The 20,479-nt window shown below is 45.1% G+C and overlaps 1 protein-coding gene across 2 annotated transcripts in view; it reads left to right on the forward strand.

Annotated features, from left to right (window-relative positions):
- Positions 1-506: 506 nt before the first annotated feature.
- The window catches only part of EGFR (epidermal growth factor receptor), a 193,522-nt gene continuing 173,549 nt past the window's right edge, over positions 507-20,479 (forward strand). The window contains exon 1 of one of the 2 annotated variants that reach the window (XM_034964128.4): positions 507-1,118. In XM_034964128.4, the coding sequence (XP_034820019.1) occupies positions 1,031-1,118 (88 nt within the window). In that variant the 5' untranslated portion in view covers positions 507-1,030. The remainder of the gene's footprint in view (positions 1,119-20,479) is intronic. The other variant, XM_034964127.3, reaches the window with a different exon arrangement.

Raw genomic sequence — 20,479 nt, forward strand, 5'->3', positions numbered from 1 at the left:
GTTTGTGTCAAGCCTTTATTCCAAGAGCTTCACTTTTGCGAAGTAATGTGCTTCACACATTGGCTTCAAAGTACCCATGGCTGGTTGCAATAAACATTAAGGAGGCCTGTCTCTGCACCCGGAGTTGGGTGCCCTCATTTCAGATGATTTCGAGGGTGCTTGACAAGATCTGAAGGACCCTCGGACTTTAGAGCACCACCTCGGACGCCTGGCACCCCTGCCGCGCGGGCACGGCGACCTCCTCAGCTGCCAGGCCAGCCTCTGATCCCCGCGAGGGTCCCGTAGTGCTGCAGGGGAGGTGGGGACCCGAATAAAGGAGCAGTTTCCCCGTCGGTGCCATTATCCGACGCTGGCTCTAAGGCTCGGCCAGTCTGTCTAAAGCTGGTACAAGTTTGCTTTGTAAAACAAAAGAAGGGAAAGGGGGAAGGGGACCCTGGCACAGATTTGGCTCGACCTCGACATAGGCTGGGCCTGCAAGTCCGCGGGGACCGGGTCCAGAGGGGCAGTGCTGGGAACGCCCCTCTCGGAAATTAACTCCTCAGGGCACCCGCTCCCCTCCCATGCGCCGCCCCACTCCCGCCGGAGACTAGGTCCCGCGGGGGCCACCGCTGTCCACCGCCTCCGGCGGCCGCTGGCCTTGGGTCCCCGCTGCTGGTTCTCCTCCCTCCTCCTCGCATTCTCCTCCTCCTCTGCTCCTCCCGATCCCTCCTCCGCCGCCTGGTCCCTCCTCCTCCCGCCCTGCCTCCCCGCGCCCCGGCCCGCGCGAGCTAGACGTCCGGGCAGCCCCCGGCGCAGCGCGGCCGCAGCAGCCTCCGCCCCCCACACGGTGTGAGCGCCCGCCGCGGCCGAGGCGGCCGGAGTCCCGAGCTAGCCCCGGCGGCCGCCGCCGCCCAGACCGGACGACAGGCCACCTCGTCGGCGTCCGCCCGAGTCCCCGCCTCGCCGCTAACGCCACAACCACCGCGCACGGCCCCCTGACTCCGTCCAGTATTGATCGGGAGAGCCGGAGCGAGCTCTTCGGGGAGCAGCGATGCGACCCTCCGGGACGGCCGGGGCAGCGCTCCTGGCGCTGCTGGCTGCGCTCTGCCCGGCGAGTCGGGCTCTGGAGGAAAAGAAAGGTAAGGGCGTGTCTCGCCGGCTCCCGCGCCGCCCCCGGATCGCGCCCCGGACCCCGCAGCCCGCCCAGCCGCGCACCGGCGCACCGGCTCGGCGCCCGCGCCCCCGCCCTTCCTTTCCTGTTTCCTTGAGATCAGCTGCGCCGCCGACCGGGACCGCGGGAGGAACGGGACGTTTCGTTCTTCGGCCGGGAGAGTCTGGGGCGGGCGGAGGAGGAGACGCGTGGGACACCGGGCTGCAGGCCGGGCGGGGAACGGCCGCCGGGACCTCCGGCGCCCCGAACCGCTCCCAACTTTCTTCCCTCACTTTCCCCGCCCAGCTGCGCGGGATCGGCGTCAGTGGGCGAAAGCCGGGTGCTGGTGGGCCCCTGGGGCCGGGGTCCCGCACGTGCGCCCCGCGCTGTCTTCCCAGGGCGCGGCGGGGTCCTGGCGCGCACCCGAGGGGCAGGCGCTGCCGACCCGCCGAGACTGCACTGTTTAGGGAAGCTGAGGAAGGAACCCAAAAATACAGCCTCCCCTCGGACCCCGCGGGACAGGCGGCTTTCTGAGCGAACCTCCCCGCCTCCGCCCTCCGCGCAGGTCTCAAACTGAAGCCGGCGCCCGCCAGCCTGGCCCCGGCCCCTCTCCAGGTCCCCGCGATCCTCGTTCCCCGGTGTGGAGTCGCAGCCTCGACCTGGGAGCTGGGAGAACTCGTCTACCACCACCTGCGGCTCCCGGGGAGGGGTGGTGCTGGCGGCGGTTAGTTTCCTCGTTGGCAAAAGGCAGGTGGGGTCCGACCCGCCCCTTGGGCGCAGACCCCGGCCGCTCGCCTCGCCCGGTGCGCCCTCGTCTTGCCTATCCAAGAGTGCCCCCCACCTCCCGGGGACCCGAGCTCCCTCCTGGGCGCCCGCGCCGAAAACCCCAGGCTCTCGTTCGATGGCCGCCTCGCGGACGTCCGGGTCTGCTCCACCTGCAGCCCTTCGGTCGCGCCTGGGCTTCGCGGGGGAGCGGGACGCGGCTGTCCGGCCACTGCAGGGGGGGATCGCGGGACTCTTGAGCGGAAGCCCCGGAAGCAGAGCTCCTCCTGGCCAGCACCATGGTGTTTCAAAATGGGGCTCACAGAAACTTCTCCTCAAAACCCGGAGACTTTCTTTCTTGGATGTCTCTTTTTGCTGTTTGAAGAATTTGAGCCAACCAAAATATTAAACCTGTCTTACACACACACACACACACACACACACACACACACACCCCGGATTGATGTCCCTGGTTCAAGTGTGCCAAGTGTGCAGACAGAACATGAGCGAGTCTGGCTTCGTGACTACCGACCATAAACCCACTTGACAGGGGAAACATGCCTCGGAAGGTTTAATTGCACAATTCCAACCTTGAGCTGCGCGGGTTCCAAGAGCCAGGCCCGTACTTGCTGTTGATGTCATTGGCTTGGGGAGTTGGGGTTTGGTGCCCAGCGCGGTCGTTGGCGGAGGGGCAAGGCATAGAACAGTGGTTCCCAGACCTTGCTGCACATTGGAATTACCTGGGATTAAAAAAAAAAAATCAAAACAAAAACCAGTGTCTGGCTCCCGCCCCCAGACATTCTGATTTAATTGGCATGGGGCAAGACCTGGACTTGGGATTTTTTTTAATGCTCTTCATGTGATCTGTTGGGCAGCCAGATTTGGGGATCACTAGACGGAAGAAGGATTGTTAAAGTCTCCGGAGATGTTACTTGCCAATGCAAAGAGCTCTTTGAGGACATCTGGAATTGTTACAATATTGCCAAATATAGGAAAGAGGGAAAAGGTAGAGTGTGATTCCAATAATAAAGGATTCCGCTTTTCATTGAAGGAACTGGTGGAAAGGTTTCTTCTCTGCTGAGCCTGCAGGCCCGTCCTGCCTGCCTGGGGTGCCCGGGAGACGCGGGCCTGCTCCGGAGACTGCTGACTGCCGGTCCTGTTAGTCAGGTGTCAGCCCTGTCTCTGCCGAAGAGACTCTTCTCTTTATTTTAAATTAAACCCTCAGAGCACCACCAAAGCATCACTTTTCTCCCTCCATTGGTGTTCTCATTCTTTGATGTTACTTGTTTGAACTCCACTATTAGTAGTTGGAGATTTGTTCCTGAGAAAAATATAAATACCACTTAATTTGCCTGTTTGTCCCACATTCACTCAAAACAGAATGCTCCTGAAGACAAGAGAGAGAGTAGGTGAACAGACGCTATTCCATTACAGTAACATAAAAGACTGGATTTTCAGGGGCAAATTATTAAAATAGGAGATGAGCTCTTTTAACAGAAATTTGTTTAAGGCCGGTGTCTATCAAATTCAGTGGATTTTATTCAAGATGCACTTTGTTTAGTGGGAGTTTTGTTTGGTTCTGGGACATGCTAACTTCTAGACTTGCTGCTCTTAGAGGTAATGACTGCCAGACACCATTTCATGAGTCCTAATCCCCACATTAAGCATAAGAGGTGCACACTCTCCTCCTATGGGGGAAACTGAGGTAGGAAGAACTAAAGTGACTTTCCCACAGCTGGTAGGAGGCAGATGGGAAATTCACACCAGGGGCTTCCGACTCCAGATCCCTCTCTCAACTTCCAAACTCCACTGCCTTGTCCGAGTTCTGGTTTCAGGAGATCCAAATCAGGTGTGTGCAAATGTCTAATGTCAGAACTGGCAAGGGGAAAGGGCCCAGGGAGCCGGCTCATGAAGATGAGCCTGTCTGAAGCTTCAACGCGGGCTGTCCGGCAGTCTGCATTCCTGCCGAGTTCCTCAGCCCTCTGTTGGGTCACCTTCCATAGAGGCAGCTTAGTCCTCAGTTCAGTGAGCATGGAGTGGAGACTGCTTGAGGGGCGCTGAGCAAAGCCCTGCCTTACAGGATGAAGGTGCTCTCCAGAAGGGACACTGGAAAGTATTCCAAGGCGAGTCGAATTCCCAACTGAGGGAGCTTTGTGGAAATAAGCCCGCCCAGCCCCACTTCTGGAGATGTTCCCATTCAGTAGGTCCGAGCTGTCTTAAAGAGAAACCAAAGTGGGGATATTAATGGTATCCAAAGTGAGATCTACCCCACCCTCCCTCCTCAAAGGAGGTCAGATCAAGAAAGCCCAAGCCCGGCCTGGCAATTGGGACCTTTCTTCTCACTCCAGCCCAGGGTGAAGGTGGACAAGTCACTTTGACCCTTCAGGCTTCTGAGCTGTTGTTTCTGAATTCAGTGAATATTTACTGAGTGCATAGAATATGCTAGATATTCTGGGCTAAAGGGTGAAGGGGGGGTGAGTTTTAAGGGTTTCTGCTCTTGCTTCCAGATTGCTTTCAAATCTGGAAAGGAGACCAGTGGTTTGTGTGTTAGACCCACACAGCCGTAGCACAGAATACAAGAAACTGGCTGAGAGCTCCAATAGGCTTTTAACAGTAATTTCTGGCTTCACGTAGTTAGTTTCATAACTCATGATTTTTCAGAGACTTCTGGTTTGAAGACACCGATTGCCAAAACTCCATTGTGCTGCATAATTACACTTGGTCCACGTGACAGCACTAACATGTTCTGAAATGTTTTTAGAAGTAGTCTCAGCAAAGATGAAGGATTCCTCCCTGTTTGAAAAGAAAATATTCTTTGTTTTTCCTTTGATCTAAGCTCTAAGACTAGCAGCTAGCATCTGAAACTTTTTTGACGAGAGTGACAAACCAACTCTAATATTAAAGGCAATTGATGATTATGGGCACTGAAGGGAAGGTAACCCCAGGCTGATGCCCCGGAATAGGGATGGGTCACAATGTTGAGGACATTTCGCCTGTTGCAGAACCCACCTGCAACACAGTGTGGCCCTTGCCATGTGACTTGTGTGTGTGCCTGTGTGTCTGTGTGTGCGTGTTTTAATTTTGACTTCATAAGTACTCTAGTTATGAGCTTATTTAACATTGGGTTTTACTAATAGGGGTATGTGTTGAGAAAATTTCAAAGTTTTAGAATATGGTTCACCCACATGTTGCTTCCCTGTAAATATAATTTTTAAAACCAGATTCTGGGCCGGGCATGGTGGCTCACCCCTATAATCCCAAAACGTTGGGAGGCCGAGGCAGGCGAATCATGAAGCCAGGAGTTTGAGACCAGGCTGACCAACACGGTGAAACCCAGTCTCTACTAAAAATACAAAAAAAATTAGCTGGGCGTGGTGGCAGGTGCCTGTAATCCCAGCTACTCAGGAGGCTGAGGCAGGAGAATTGCTTGAACCCAGGAGGCAGAGGTTGCAGTGAGCCAAGATCACGCCATTGCACTCCAGCCCGCGCGACAGTGTGAGACTCCGTCTCAAAAAAAAAAAAAAAACAGATTCTGTTCCTCAGATCCATTCCATTTTTGTTTTCCTTTGTCACTTATGGACATTTGAAATTATGGTAATAAACATTGTTAGTCTCAGTTAATTATTACTGGTTTATTCTTGAACCACTAACCCATAGAGAATAGAGTGTAAATCTTAACTTGTTCCTGTAGGCCATCCCCATTAAACATCATAGTGTTTTCTCATTCGTTCTTTTTCGTTTTCCTCCTACAGGAATGAATTGTCTAAGAAAATTCCAGCAGTTGGCTCTTTGGACGACATCTCTAGATTGTCCTCCATTGGGCCCATAGGCACAAGCTGGCCAGTTTGAATTCGGGCAAGAATCCAGGCATTGGAACTTATTCAAATAACTAGTTTGCCTGTAATTTTCACTTTTTCAGAGTCATCTCGTAAAGCTTTCTTGCTACACATTTAGATAGATACACTCAATCCAGTTGTCTAGAAAGTTCCCTGAGCCAGCTGGGAGCAGGAGGGGTAGTTGGGGCCAGGAATATTGGGGGCGTGTTTACTGAGCCCCTAGAAAGTAAGTGCTAGATTTGACATTTCAATCCCTGAAGGCCCTGAAGTTCAGTATCAAATGACTGGTCCTGTGGACTGAGCATCTGTGAATTGCATATGCTTAGAATAAATTTTACTCCTACCAGTTTCAGCAGCTTGCTTTAGCAAGCAGTATGGAAACACTAACATGGGGGAGTAGAATTTCTCTCTCTGATCCAAGTTTTATCTCATTCTGGTGGGTTTTCAGGGAGAGACTCGGAGTCCAAGTGTCCTTTCTGAATATATCTGGAACTTCTCATTAACAAAAGACTCAAGTTATAATTTAGGGGACAAGGCACCCAATGAGAATGCCTTGCAGGCAGCCCTAAGTACACCTGCAATTACACCATTACTAGCGGGGCAGCACACATGGCCCTGACTTAGTTTAAATAATTACGTAAGTCAACCACAATTGTTTGCCCTTTGCATACAAGGGCAAGTATTGGTACCTGTTACAACTTAGGCTTTTTTTTTTCTTTATGTTTGAGCCATGATGAGTGATTTACACTGTTCCATCCATATGTTGAGATGTAAGAATAAATTAGACTTGGTACTTGCCCTTAAGTGTCTGGAAGTCAACTGGGGGAAGAGAGAGCTAGAGATAATAAGTGTGAAACAATGTCACAGAATCAATGACAGAACTCTTCCCAGGACAAAGGATGACTTTTGAGTTCAGTCTTTGCCTTTAATTCTACATGGGGAGGAGAGCACGTTTAGCCACAAGTGGAAGGGATTACTCATTTGAGCTATTTGGTTATATGGTTATTTCCCCAGAGAAGAGGATGTGCAGGGCATTACACAAGCAGTGCCAATAGGAGCAAAGTCCTTGAGAGTGCTAGTAATTCAAATGGCAGGAAGAGAAGGAATAAATGGTAAGGCTACCTACAGTTCACAGAGAGCTCCATCCTCACTGTGGCTTTGGATTTTGTCCTGTGTGAAAGAGAAGTGACTGTGAACTGACATGCTGTGTTTGGTGTTTTAGAAAAATGGCTGCAGCAGCGGTTTGGGGAATGGACTGCAGGGGTGGCATTGGAAACAGGAAGGTTCATGACTATTGCCAGAGACAGAGGATGAAGCAGGAGCAAGGAAGATTCAGGACAGGGGACTCTGGGGCTGATCAGGAGGCAGAACTGGTTGATAAGTATATGTAGCAGCATAAGAAAGAGAGAATCCCAGATTGACACCCAGGCTTCTCACTTGGAAGCCTGGATAGATACTGAATGCAATCACAAAGGCTGGGAAGTCAATGGGACTGCAGGGAAGGGAAGGGAAGGGAGGAGAAGGGGAAGGGCAGGAGGGTCCAATATGAATATTCAGCTTTTAGATGTATTGAGCTTGAAGTGCTCAGAGGGAGAAGTCCAGGAGGCAGTAGAATACGGTGGTCCAGAGCACAGGAGAGCAATGTGGCTTGAGTTGTCATTTGCTCACATATTTCCATGTCAGTTATTTGTCTTAGATCACAGAACAAGTTCTCCTCTCACAGTTTCCTGGCTCCACCTGTCTCATGCTCACCGTCAGCATCGAAATTTAGCCACACCAGGGGTTCTGGATACCAGCTTCTCTCTAGGTGAGGCTGCTATAGTCAGCAGCTGATTAGTTGCAGTTATCAGCAACTGGTAATATAATATATTGTGCATATAAGTGTACCAGAAGTCATGTTTGTATATTGCTGCAAATACTCGGAATGGGGATCTCTTGTTCCCTGCTTAAGACCACATCACATTACTTGGTTTTGTACGTTAGTGACTGAACCAAAAAAAGTAGGAGATGATTTTTTTTCTTTTTTCTTAAAGCAGTAGCTTTTGAACCTTGACCATGCTTTCTAACCAGCTGAGGGGCTTTTGAAAAAGAGGGTGCCTTACTGTGCCCCAGACCAGGACAATCAGTATTTCTGGGGAACGGAGCCTGGCACACACACACATTTCTTGAAGCTCCCTTGGCAATTCTGAGGAGTGGATTACATGTTGTATGTAGCTTGTAACGAAAGAAATCTTGTCTTTGCTCTCAGACCCCCATTTCTTACTCATCTCATGAGCTCCTTCGAGATCCAGAAACAGTTGCATATTTCATTAGTAAATCAGTTCCAGAGTCACATTTTATTTCACAAGTTAGTCCATTAAAAGTTTCCTGCAGTGAGGAAGTAGCCAGAAAGAACACTCCACCCCTCCTCCTTTTTATAACTATAGGGTCTGGCTCAACAGAGCAGGAGCATCGCCATCTTGGACAAGCCCCTCATTCTAAAGTTCACCTTAATAAAAAACTGCCTAAATCCAAAGTGCATCAGCCTAATGGCTAAGGTCAGCATGACCATAAACCACAAATAACATCTCCAACCGGAAACATTCCAAACTCCTCCTCGACCACAGACATGCTAGTCCCGAGATAACCCCCCTCCAGCAGGGAAGATGCCAGTCTTGGGATAACCCCCCTCTGGCCGGAAAGATGCCTGCCCCAAGATAAACTCGCCTCCTCCCAGAGATATTCCAACCCTGCCATAAAACTCCCTCAAACAGGAACATTCCAAAATTCTGATAATCTCCCTCACCCTAAAACCAATATATATTCCTAGTCTGTAAGAGAAAGCGCTCTTGACCAAAATTCACCAGGAGTGCCTCTCAGGTTTTAACTAAAGAAAACCTGTCTTTAACTGCCAAAATAAAGGAAAAAAAAAGTTTTCTGCAGTGGATCTCAGCAGGCCCAGCATGGCAGCAGCACCTGAGAACCTGTTGGAGATGCACACTCTTGGACCCCACCCTGGCCTCTGAGTAAGACACTGGAAGGGCAGGCCCCGGTCTGTGCACACAAGTCCTCAGGGAGATTCTGACTGATGCATGCCAGAGTTTGAGAACTGCTGATATACTCCAGGCACATCGCATGCTGGGATCTAGATACACCAAGGGAACAAAATAACTGCACTTGTCCTCCGAGGACCGACTTACCTTTTGGAAGGGCTGAGAAAGAGAGACACATACAAGATCACTCCCTGTAATGCAATGTTTTATAACAGATGTGATTTGGGATTTCAGTGGGAGCCCAAAAGAGGGACTGACTAATTCAGCCTCTGTGACAAGGGGAGTTTCTCAGAAACAGAATGCTTAGCTGGGCCTCCAGGCACAGGGACAGGAATGAGGAAATACTTGTAGGCCCTGTGCTCCTTCAGCAAAACCCTCAGTTTCTTGTTATTTTTATAAATGCAAACATCTTATTAAAGTAGATGCTAAGGCATTAGAATTTCCTGCTTTATTTTTCTAAATGACCATGAGGAAACCTGGAATGTCAAAGGTAAAGTGCAACACATTCTGCATTTAAAAATTAAAATGATCCTTTTTTAAAGTAGCAACCAGATGTGAAAAACTGGACTAGAGTCCAGTTTATAGTTGATAGCTTTAACTTTCTCCCCAACAGCACAATTTTCCCTAAAATGTGTTATGTATAAGTAAAATGACTACTTCACATCCTTTAACTCTTCCTACAGAAATCTAAGAGAGAAATGAAACAAAAGTTTGCACAGTTCTAGACACGATAAATACATGTGAAATCACACAACTCAGAAAATGTCCCTTAAATTAATTGAGCCATTGGTACTTGTGAATTAGAAGAGACATCTATGTTCTGATCCACTGTTGAAAGCTGTACAATGTTACCTATTTATTTGCAGACATCCTTTGGAAACAAATAGGTAGATTTGTAACAAATAAAGAGTGGAGTACAGCTGCTGACATTACCTTGTATATTCATGCCTTTATGTAAAAAAAAAAAAAAAAAAAAAAAAAAAATATATATATATATATATATATATATATATATATATACACACACATATGGAGGTAAAGACCACTGCTTGCTTTGCAGTTGTTTTAAGAGCATTCATGAAGGATTTTATTTTATAAGCAGAAATGTGATATCTGACGATTTTACCACTACATACTTGCAGGCCGGTGCACAGCAGATGATGTCATGATTGTTTTAGCAGTCCTATCATTTTACTTATGATGTCATTACAACCCTTTGCTAAAATTTCTTTCCTTTACTCCAGGTTTTGGATAAAATTGATGCATTGCACATAGTCTCTCTGATAAGACAAACTGGCATTTGTATGTGAAAAACTGTGCATGTTTTAGTGTCTCTGCTGATACTCAAATTATCCATTATTTTAGTGCTGGAATAAAAAGAAACCACTTAGTGAATTTGTGCAGGTCCTTAAGGACAGGCAAAAGTGTCCTGAGATTTTCTGATCATTGTATACCAAATTTTAGAAACTTTTTCAAAAACATTTTTTTAATTTCAAAAACCTGGTTTTGTTTATTTACCAGCAAACATTGAATACCTGAAAGCTTTCAGGAGATTTTATTACAATGGTTTCTATTCACTTACAAAATTATCTCCTAGTTCATTCTCATACGCTGTAAGCCATTGTAAATGCTTCAAATTGTGCCGAACGAGATAAACTAGACAAGCTATTTTAAGTTTGTTCTAGTGCTAACTTGCAAGATCTAATGGCTCCAACTAGATTTTTAACATAAAGTATATTTTAATATATTATTAGAAAGTTAAGCAATTATCTGTTTATGGGTAACAAAAACCCTGGAACCCCAATGTCAGATGTCATCCACTTTTGATTAAGTCCAAACATATGACAGATAAACAAAAGATGGTTGGCTGGGCTCGGTGGCTCATGCCTGTAATCTCAGTACTTTCAGAGGCTGAGGCGGGTGGATCACAAGGTCAGGAGTTTGAGACTTGCCTGACCAACATGGTGAAACCCGCCTCTACTAAAAATACACAAAAAACAGCTGGGTGCGGTGGCACGTGCCTGTAGTCCCAGCTACTCAGGAGGCTGAGGCAGGAGAATCACTTAAACCTGGAAGGCAGAGGTTGCAGTGAGCTGAGATCACACCACTGCACTCCAGCCTAGGCGACAAAGCAAGACTCAGTCAAAAAAAAAAAAAAAAAGTGGTCATTGGAGAATTATTGTGTCACCTGTTGTTTTTTAACGTACTAATTTTGAGGGGCTTTTAAATAGAGTGCACTATAGAACTTTTTCTTGGCTTCAATTTGCTACAATGTTAATAGAGAATCAGAAACCTTATCCTTTTAGATGTTTCTTGATTTTTTTAATTTCTGGTGACATTTATGAGTGAGGATAGTGTATTGCCCTGTTTCCTTTCTTTACTCCCCTTTCTTCTTCCTTCCTTGCTTTCTTTCTTCTTCCCTTCCTTCTTTCTCTTTCTCTCTCCTTCTTTTTTGCAAGCTGCTATGAATTAGCCTTCACAGAGAAAGAAAAATTTTTATAAATAACTGGAAATTAAACTTTGCAAAGGACTGCAGATGAAAAACCTTGTCAAATGACTGTAAAAATATACTATATAATTTTCAAAAGTTAGAAAGTACCAAACACACTCAGTATTCATGGTTATACAAGTATGCATACACATGTATTGTTCCCTGAAAAGTGGTGTTGTTAAGGGAGTTTTTCTTAGTACGCGGCTTAACATATTTTTTTCTGTAATTTGTTGTTAGTTATAACGGGGAGAGAAAACAGGTTAGAGTCTCCCCTCTCAGTTTCACCTTCCATAAAACAGCTAAACTAGATGATCGTCAGACTCCTTCCAGCTGAAAACATCTGTGAAATTAAAAACAAATCTAAATATATGCAAGATAAGTATTTAAACATGCTGGTAATAAGTGTGCTGTCCCTATAATTTAGATGCCAAAACATTGATGTCATAATAATAACAACACCTCGCATTTGTACAGCACCTCATAGTTTACACAATGCCTTAACATTCTTCTCTCTCAGCCTCCTACAACCCCACAGGATTGGGATAGCTTTCCAGATTGGGAGGTGAGGCACCCAGGCTCAGAGCGATTCTGCTGTTGTCCGTAATCACCAGGCTGGTGAACACTGGGCACTGGGTGCTCTCCTGCTACACAGCACTGTCTCTCAACATGCAGGTCAAGGTTACTTATTCCTCCTTCAAGACATCATTGGGTTTTTTAGCTATGGATGCCCCATCACTTTTAGTTCTATTTGTGAATCAAAGGCTAAATAAAGTATTCCTCAAAATTTGTTATACTTCTATTACTAATGCTTAATGTCCCTCACAATTTCTGTATATTTCTGCTCTGTTTTGGTTCCTTTCCCAGGTTTCTTTTTTGTTATGAAGTAGTTTTTAGACTCAAGTCTCTTCTGTATGTGTTATAACTGCCCATTCCATAAGATACAGGGCAGTGAATTTGTGAGCCTTGAAAATACTTACTTTAGAAATGAGAAGTATGACTTTTCAATGTTGTGTCATCAACTTCTGTAAATTTTCCAGACCTATAAATACTTGCAGAAAAAAAATGAAAGGAGAAGGCAACTTGACTTAGCAGTTGGGTCAGTTAGCAATGCCTATGGCAAGCTGTAGTAATTCCCTTACATAGATTTGTAAGACTCATTTCTATGATTTAAATGAAGGCATACACTTAACCTCTTTAGGGTGTGAAACAGCTTTTACAAAAAGAGACAAACTTAAGAAACAGTGTGGCCCTCCAAGAGTGTTCATTTTCCATATCATACCGTTTGTAATAAGCTATTCTGGCTGGGATTTACTTGCAAGCATTGGCTTTTAAGAAGAGATGGTTTCACACATCAAATTATTCACTTGGAGGCACTTTCTGGGTTGAAGGAATGGAATGGAGAGTGCGGCAGTGAGTAGATCTCTCAGTGACGGTGATGTGCCTCTCCCAGAAGAAATTTCAAAATGCAGTGTTCATTTTCCTCCACAAGAAAGGAAGAAACTGTTTTGTTATTGTTTATTCCTAACATAGTGGAAACTTTTCAGTACTCTGGCAGAAATTTCCCAAAAGCAATTTTCTATTTCATGATTATAAAGTAGCAAAGGAAAAAGTCCTGCACTCCAGCTGAGCAATGGATCTCCAGTTGTTATCTAGGTGCTGCAGGTTTAGAGAGTATTGCCAGGAGAACACATCGATTTTTCAGGCCTGTGATGACGTATCTCTTGTTGAATAAGTAAACCCTTCCAGTAAACAGGCAGTTAGTATATTGATTTCAGGGTGGCTTTAGTCACTGAACCTCTAAGTCTTGCAAAGGTTACTTGGGCAAAAGCATCATTATTTTACCTTCAGTCAACAAAAATCTACCTGGCCAAGGCAGAACAGAAAGTTCAGCAATTTGATGAAGTGGGACAACATGAAGAATCAGGTGAGTTGCCTACTTTTTCACTTCACTTTCCACCTTTAGAGATTCTTGTTTAGATGCAGAGTAGTGACGTGCCTGGTGTCAGGGAGAGAATGTTGAATGAGAAAAGTCCCAGAACGGCAGAAGACTTGGGTGATTATCTGAGTCCATCTTTCCTTATCACATGACAGAGTTCTTGAAGTCTTGGCTAGGAATTCTAGGCTTTTAGATTCGTTGGGCAATGGCTACTAAATGTTCATAATGTTGCTCAGTTGCAAAAACAAGACATTCAAACTATAGCCAGGGAGATAAGTAGTCACGAACTCAAGGCCTAAACTCTGCTGATGGAGCCGATGAGAATTGGGTGCTAAGGCGAGGAGAGTTGCCAATATTATATTCTTCGGGGTTTTTTGTTTTTATTCGCATTTTGGAAAAGGAAAATATTAGCATTCCTCTGACTTAATATTGAGAAGACATTGGGCACTCTTTTTCCTCCTACACTTGTCTTCTTTCACTAGGTGACGAGGGAAGAGGTAGCATGAGATGGTGGTCACAGGTGAGAGGGGCTGTTGTGAGCACAGGCATGTTGACTGCACATTGGTCACCTAGTAGAAGTTTTGCAGGCTTGGTGACTTCTGAACACTGTTTTCAAGGTTGATTTTTAGTTGAGAGAACCTCTAGGTACCACGTAATGTTATTAACAGTAGTACTGATCTCACAATCGCCCTATGTCCCATTCACAAGATGTTCTGCCAAGCCATAAAAGGCCCAGTTAAGTTTAAGAGAAGTCTCAAAAGTAACAGATAATAACTAATCAATACCCAGTGATTTTGAAATGTAGACATCAAACATACCAATTCGGTGGTATCATCCTTAGAGGCAGACAGAGGATGATTAAATCATTCAGCCCATCTCTGTCTGAGGACGCAGCTTAGCACGGCATGGTGGAGGCTAAATGGGCCTTAAGGGAAAAAATGATATCTGAAGATGCAATTTATTTCAAAAAGAGTTTGCTCCCATGAAGTTTCACTCTCTATGTAGAACGGCACCAGCACACACTTTTCCTGAGCCTTTGCATGTGTGGCAAGCAGCGGCCTGGCATCCTGGGGAACTGAATGAGGACGCAGATGACCCGGACGTGTTCACAGTTTGACACATCTGACTCCCAGATCAGGGACAGCTAGCTCTGCTGGCTGGTTAAGTTGATGATTCCATCTTTGCCTGGTTCTCTGACTGTCTCATGCTTTCTGTTATTATTATTTTGCAGCAGATATTTCTGCTCATTTGTCAATCATGTATGCATCCTGGATGGCATAGAGTTGATTCTCCTAACAAATCAGTGTCCCTTTGTATTTTTTTCTGGCCATAAGGTAGAATATATATGTCATTTATTAAAAATGGAGAAAATGTTCAGGAGTTTCTTGACTCAGAGAGGGAAAAGGGATACTCAGGGCACTTTTTCAGCCAGGAATTTACTACCTTTGCTGGGTAAAGGGGACTCACCACGCTGGAAGTCAAAATAAGCCACCAGTGCCAAGTGTTCAAAGCCCTTAGAATCATAATGCTCTTAAAGCAAAGTCTTCAACAATGCTTGAAAACTTCCACTGGTTCTCAGTATGTCCAAAATTGTCATGTCTATGAATGATTTTCTCAATCTGAAAATTTTTATAGCAGGCTAAAGAATGAGATAGGTCAGTGTGATTCTAGAACTAATCATTAACATTCAATAGATGACTATTTTGTTCTAGAAAAAGCAGCAACTTTCTATTTACTCTATTTTGAGGGTAAATTCTCTGTAAGTAGAAAAAGCAAAATGTGGACATGAGACTAACATATGAATACACAAAGCAAATGTACCAAAAAAATCTTAAGACCTGCCTTGTGGTGTTTTTTGTTTTGTTTTGTTTTGTTTTGTTTTGTTTTGTTTTCATTAAAGTGACTTGTTAGCCTCTTGCTCCCTGTGAAGCACAGGGAGGTGACATGATGTGCGCAGGGCAGACTCTGCCACATGCCCTGGCCTTGAACTCAGGGCCCCCTGGGGACTGCAGGGGATGCTGGCCATGCTGAGCAATGCCTGTGGGTGTCAGTTTCCTCATCTGCAGAATGAGGGTAGGCCTGGTGCTTATCTCATAGGGTCGCAGAGGGGATTCAGTGGCAGGGTGGTGTAGAGGCTGGAGCGTGACCCATGTGTGCACGACAGCCTTCCGACTAGGGGAGGTGGGCCTGGGCTCTCACCAGAGAGCCTGTGTTCTCCATAGCTACATTACTTTGCCCCAGACGTCCTTCCCGTGGTCTGGACCCTAGGAAGTTGCCAAGAGCCAGACAGGAGAAAGGCTCCACTTGGCTCTCCTCTTTGGTGACCATCCCTTGCCTCCATGGCGGGACTCTCAGGTGACATCCCACCAACTCTCACTTTCCTTCCCTGGTGGGTCTCACTTTCCCTCAAGAGTGTTGCTTTTTTGTTTCCTGCATAGTCCTGGGCCAGTTTTGATAACCCTCTTCATTTCACTTCAGAAACCCTGATGATTTCTTCCTGTGCTATTTTTACCTTAGGACTTTTACTATGACAACTGTGAATGGCCCATTTCTTGTTTTTTTCTCTTGCTCTGCTTTCTCCCCCATCATCACTAAAGCAGACATGGCAATGATGGCCATGCACACTTTCCGAGGGTCCAGCTGTAGATCTTCATGGTTCCCCAGGTGCTTGGACCATCTTGCGAGGAGGGAGGCAAACACACCCTGCCTGGAGCACTTGGCCCTTTCAGCAATGTTTTGGCTTCCTCAAGTGAGAAAAGAATGGATTTGTACTCCCCCTCTCCATTATTGTTTTTGTTTTGTTTGTTTGTTTTGTTTTGTATTGAGACAGAGTCTCACTTTGTTCCCCAGGCTGGAGTGCAGTGGCGCGACCTCGGCTCACTGCAACCTCCACCTCTCGGGTTCAAGTGATTCTCCTGTCTCAGCCCCCTGAGTAGCTGGGACTACAGGTGCCCGCCACCACGCCTGACTAATTTTTGTATGTTTCGTAGAGACAGGGTTTCACCATGTTGGCCAGGTGCCCATTATTATTTGATCTGGAATTAATCGAGCTACTGCAGGAATTGCTTGATTCACTGATGACTGGTGTTGAGGCAATACACACCCACACCCAAGGACTGTGACTGTCTTCTGAGGTCCGTCCTCAGAAATTCCTGTCTCTTCACCTAGTGTGTAATAAGGCCTGCGTGTGTTATATGGAACTGTAAAAAATGCGCCAACCATCTGTCCTTCCTCTTTATCTGATTACTTATCATTGTTCTCTAATTTGCAAGTTAATAGACTGATCATAAATTAATGCATGCTGGAGACTTGCTGTTTCCTACTAGCAGCATATAAAAGTTATTTTTAAAGTTGTTTTAAATCTGTGAGTAAAAATAAATTGCTTTGCTGCAAGAAACACCAAACATGGAAAAGCTAACGGTTCAAAGTTAATAATTTATCTTATGGACATCGCTAGCGGCATAGTTGCTTTAAACAGTGAGAGGATTTAATAGATATTTGATTTGCAAGTGGGATGAAGGGTGGTCTAACCTTTGTCCTGTGTTTACCTTCCATGAGATCCTAGAGGTTGTACAGCACAGTAGTGGCATGTGACACACTTGAGAGTGCCTGTTCTGTACGGAAACCTGGAAACTATGAAGGGAAGTGGCCTTCGAGCTTAACACATAAGCCTTGGGAGGCAAAACCTTTTATTCTCTTTAAATATTCACTTTAGGATAAGCATTTTTTTAGGTGTTAGGAACAGGGAAAACTGTGTGGTTAGGAAGGAAGAAAGAAGAAAGTTAACTGTTGTACATTCCCTAGGTAATGTTTTTAAGCATTGTTATTCACTTTCAAAACACATTTTATTTATTTGAACTTAACATTTTGATCTTATTTTTTCAATTTCTTTTAATTTAACAGACAGGATGAGTTTTTTTATAGTTGTATTACTTAGAAATTATACTAAAAATGGCCGAGTGTAGTGGCTCACACCTGTAATCCCAACCCTTTGGGAGGCCAAGGCGGGTGGATCACTTGGATCACTTGAGGTTGGGAGTTCAAGACCAGCCTGACCAACATAGCAAAACCCCATCTCCACTAAAAAAAAAAAAAAAAAAAAAAAAAACTAGCCACGCATGGTGGCAGGCACGCCTGTAACCCCATCTACTAGGGAGACTGAGACATAAGAATCACTTGAATCCAGGAAGCAGAGGTTGCAGTGAGCAGAGATTGCACCACTGCACTCCAGCCTGGGTGACAGAGCAAGACTCTGTCTCGAAAAAAAAAAAAAGGATAAAGAAATCATACTAAAAACAAAACAGAATGCTGACCACCTTATAGAAATAGAAATAGTGGTTTGCTGTGATAGCAAATTTTCTTGTTAACTTTTTATTTTTAAAGAATTGCACATTCACAGGAAGTTGCAAAAAATCTACTGGGAGGTCCTATCCCCCCTCCCCCAACCTCCTCCAGTAGTAACATCTTAGTAGCAAAGTTTTGTATATTTATTTTGATATCATAATCTAAGTTTGACATCATTATCTAATATTAACCTAAGCCAAAAGCCCACTATTTTAATTATCTAGTGATGCAGTGTTATAGAACTCACAGCCTTTCACAACATTATTTGGAAGTTAATTTTCTTAAGTGAAATGTTTTTGGTCTTTAAAGTTTGGAGGCCATGGAGGCATGAGGAGAAACGGGATGAGGGAGAAAGAGCTAAGATAGATAAAGACAGAGATGGGGAGATCCACTGATTCGTTGAACAAACCAGATACTTCCTTATAGTTTTTGGATTAACTTACATGAGCTAAGTTTATATTCTGTTCATATCACAAGTGGTCAAGTTTGTGTGTGTGTGTGTGTGGGTGGGTGGGTGTGTGTGTGTACCACTCTACCCATCCTATATTTATTGTCCTGTATTTGGTCTGTTCTGCCTTCTTTATTTTCAGGATAGGTGTCCTAAATGAGGGTCTTTGGAAAGCTGGTGAGGCCATGTTGCCCGTTTCAGGTGTTCCATGCTCAAATGTATTCATTTCTTGAAAAATTCAGGGAGTGCACACTTTTGTACATTTTCCTATGTGTATATGATACCATTATATAAATCTTAAAAATATATATGGTTCACCTGAATCCCCAGCCATTTGGTAGAGAAGATAGAAAACCTACAGAGGAGGCTAAGATTTTATTAGAAAATTCAGCTTCTCGACGGAGGTATTGGCTTTAAAGTCAAGACAATGCATCTATTATTTCTTTTGATATAACTAGCTAAAAGATCTCTTAAATTCAAAGTGGCCCTCATCTTACTGTTACTGCAATTTACTCTTAATTACAAATTATATAAAAATAGGTTTTGAAATACTGTAGCGACAAAGTAATATACCTCTGCTCCATTACACAGATAAAACCTCTAAGGAACACCTCCTCTCTTAACAGGCGTTAACCAACTGCAGAAACTGCAGAAGGACAGGGCTATTTGGGAATAACACAGCTCCCTTCCTTGTCTGCTCCCTCCCATTGTCAGGCTTCTGTGGAGCCATATTCAGAGCAACATAGGGAGGGGGAAGAGAAAATCAACCCCTTGGTGAAGGAAAGCTCCCAATTCACAGAGCAAACATGGGTGCTCTTGTTTGTGGGAGCTCCCAGGGCCTCCCAGCTCACCGAGCATTCTGAGCCCTGATCCTTACACTAATTGTATTATGCAACCATAAATGATGTCTGCTGTAGCAGCGGGGACAGTTTATTTTAATAGGTTGGTATAACTTGGCAGAATCTTATCTGCATGTTTCATCTCGGATTTTTAGCTCAATTCAACTCAATAGGCATGTGTCAAATGTCTACTGCAGACTGAGCACTGAAAAGCTGCTGGGTACAGGGTTACATGGATAGAAAACGTAGCCTCTGACCCCTAAGGAGCCTGTAATCCAGATCCCCATTCTTTCCATCCCATTCTCCCAAGCAAGAATTTACCTAATGTGGTTTGCGAGAATTTAAGAGCTGAAAAGGTGGTCACGAGAAGCCGGAATGGGTTCGCTAAAATGTGTCTATATGATTAAGCATAACGTAGCTTTGCAGCACACTTCACAGCTTCCTCAGAGCCTTCCGCACGCGGTGTCTCATTTGAATACTTGTGTGAGGATAGCCTCATAGCCCTCAGTGAGCTCTTCATGGAGTGATGCAGTAGACAGCAAGCCTCACACTTCTATGCTCACGGAGGACCAAATTTGCCTTGAAAAATATTTATAGTCTCTTCACATTTCTAAGTTGACATCAAAAATCGGTTACCATAAAATCCTAATAGTTGAAGAGATGTAATTTCAATTATTTGGTAAACCTGACCTTCATTGTCAAAGCAATTAGTCAACTCAGATTTACTTTCTCCCAGATAATAGATTCTGACTTCTTTTTTTCCGATTAAAAAACTTAACACCTTCCTCAGGAGATCTATCTCAGTTCTGAATGCTGATTCTAACTAAGAAGGATATTTGGCTACATGCTGGGAAGAGGGGTACTGAGGCACGCCGCGATTCTACTCCAGCATTTCCAGTTAGTCGGGTGCCTCTGCACTCCCGGTGTTCCGGCGCCCAGTTAGTTGTGTACTCTGGGCTGTCCCTATACTGGAGTCCTAAAACACTTACGACTGCAGATAGGGGGAGGTTTTTCAAAACCTTGGTCTGAAAAGCCATAGAAGGGAGATAGAGAAGCGGGGGGGTGGAGCCACAGTACATTCAGGTGGATCGGTTTTTGGAAATAGTACAAACTGGAGGTGAAAACCTGGAAATTGATCTGTCGTTCCCATACTTCATGCCGAGTCCTTGTGGACCCACAGAGACACACTCGCCCCAGTTTGAAGGTTGCTAACTTGATTCTGAGGACACCAGTGAGGTGGTAGTGTGCAAATGATGTGTGAGGAAACTTTGGAGGAGTCTCACCCTGCCTGGAGCACGTGGCCTCTAAAACAGTGCAGCCTTCCAAAGACAGAAGATGTGGACTAGTGAGAAGCCAGGTATGGTGACTGCTGCTGGATGAAGCTTGTCCCACCAGAGGCTCGCTTGTTTCATTGAGCACCTACTGTGTGCTTGTGGGATGCAAACACACATGTGGTCCCTGCCCTCAGGTTAATAGGTAGGGGTGGAACAGTTATGAAACTGCTCTAAAGTCATTTTCTCAAACTGGGAGTGACAAATGTATCCACTTGGAAAAGATTGAGAATTTTATAAGATTTTTAAATTTTTGTTTATTCACATTGAGGAGAATCTAAATTCTTTTGAACTTATGTGTAGATTTCACCATTTTATAGTAACAAATCAG

This window comes from Pan paniscus, chromosome 6 (assembly GCF_029289425.2).
Source record: "Pan paniscus chromosome 6, NHGRI_mPanPan1-v2.0_pri, whole genome shotgun sequence".
In the NCBI taxonomy this organism is placed as follows: domain Eukaryota; kingdom Metazoa; phylum Chordata; class Mammalia; order Primates; family Hominidae; genus Pan; species Pan paniscus.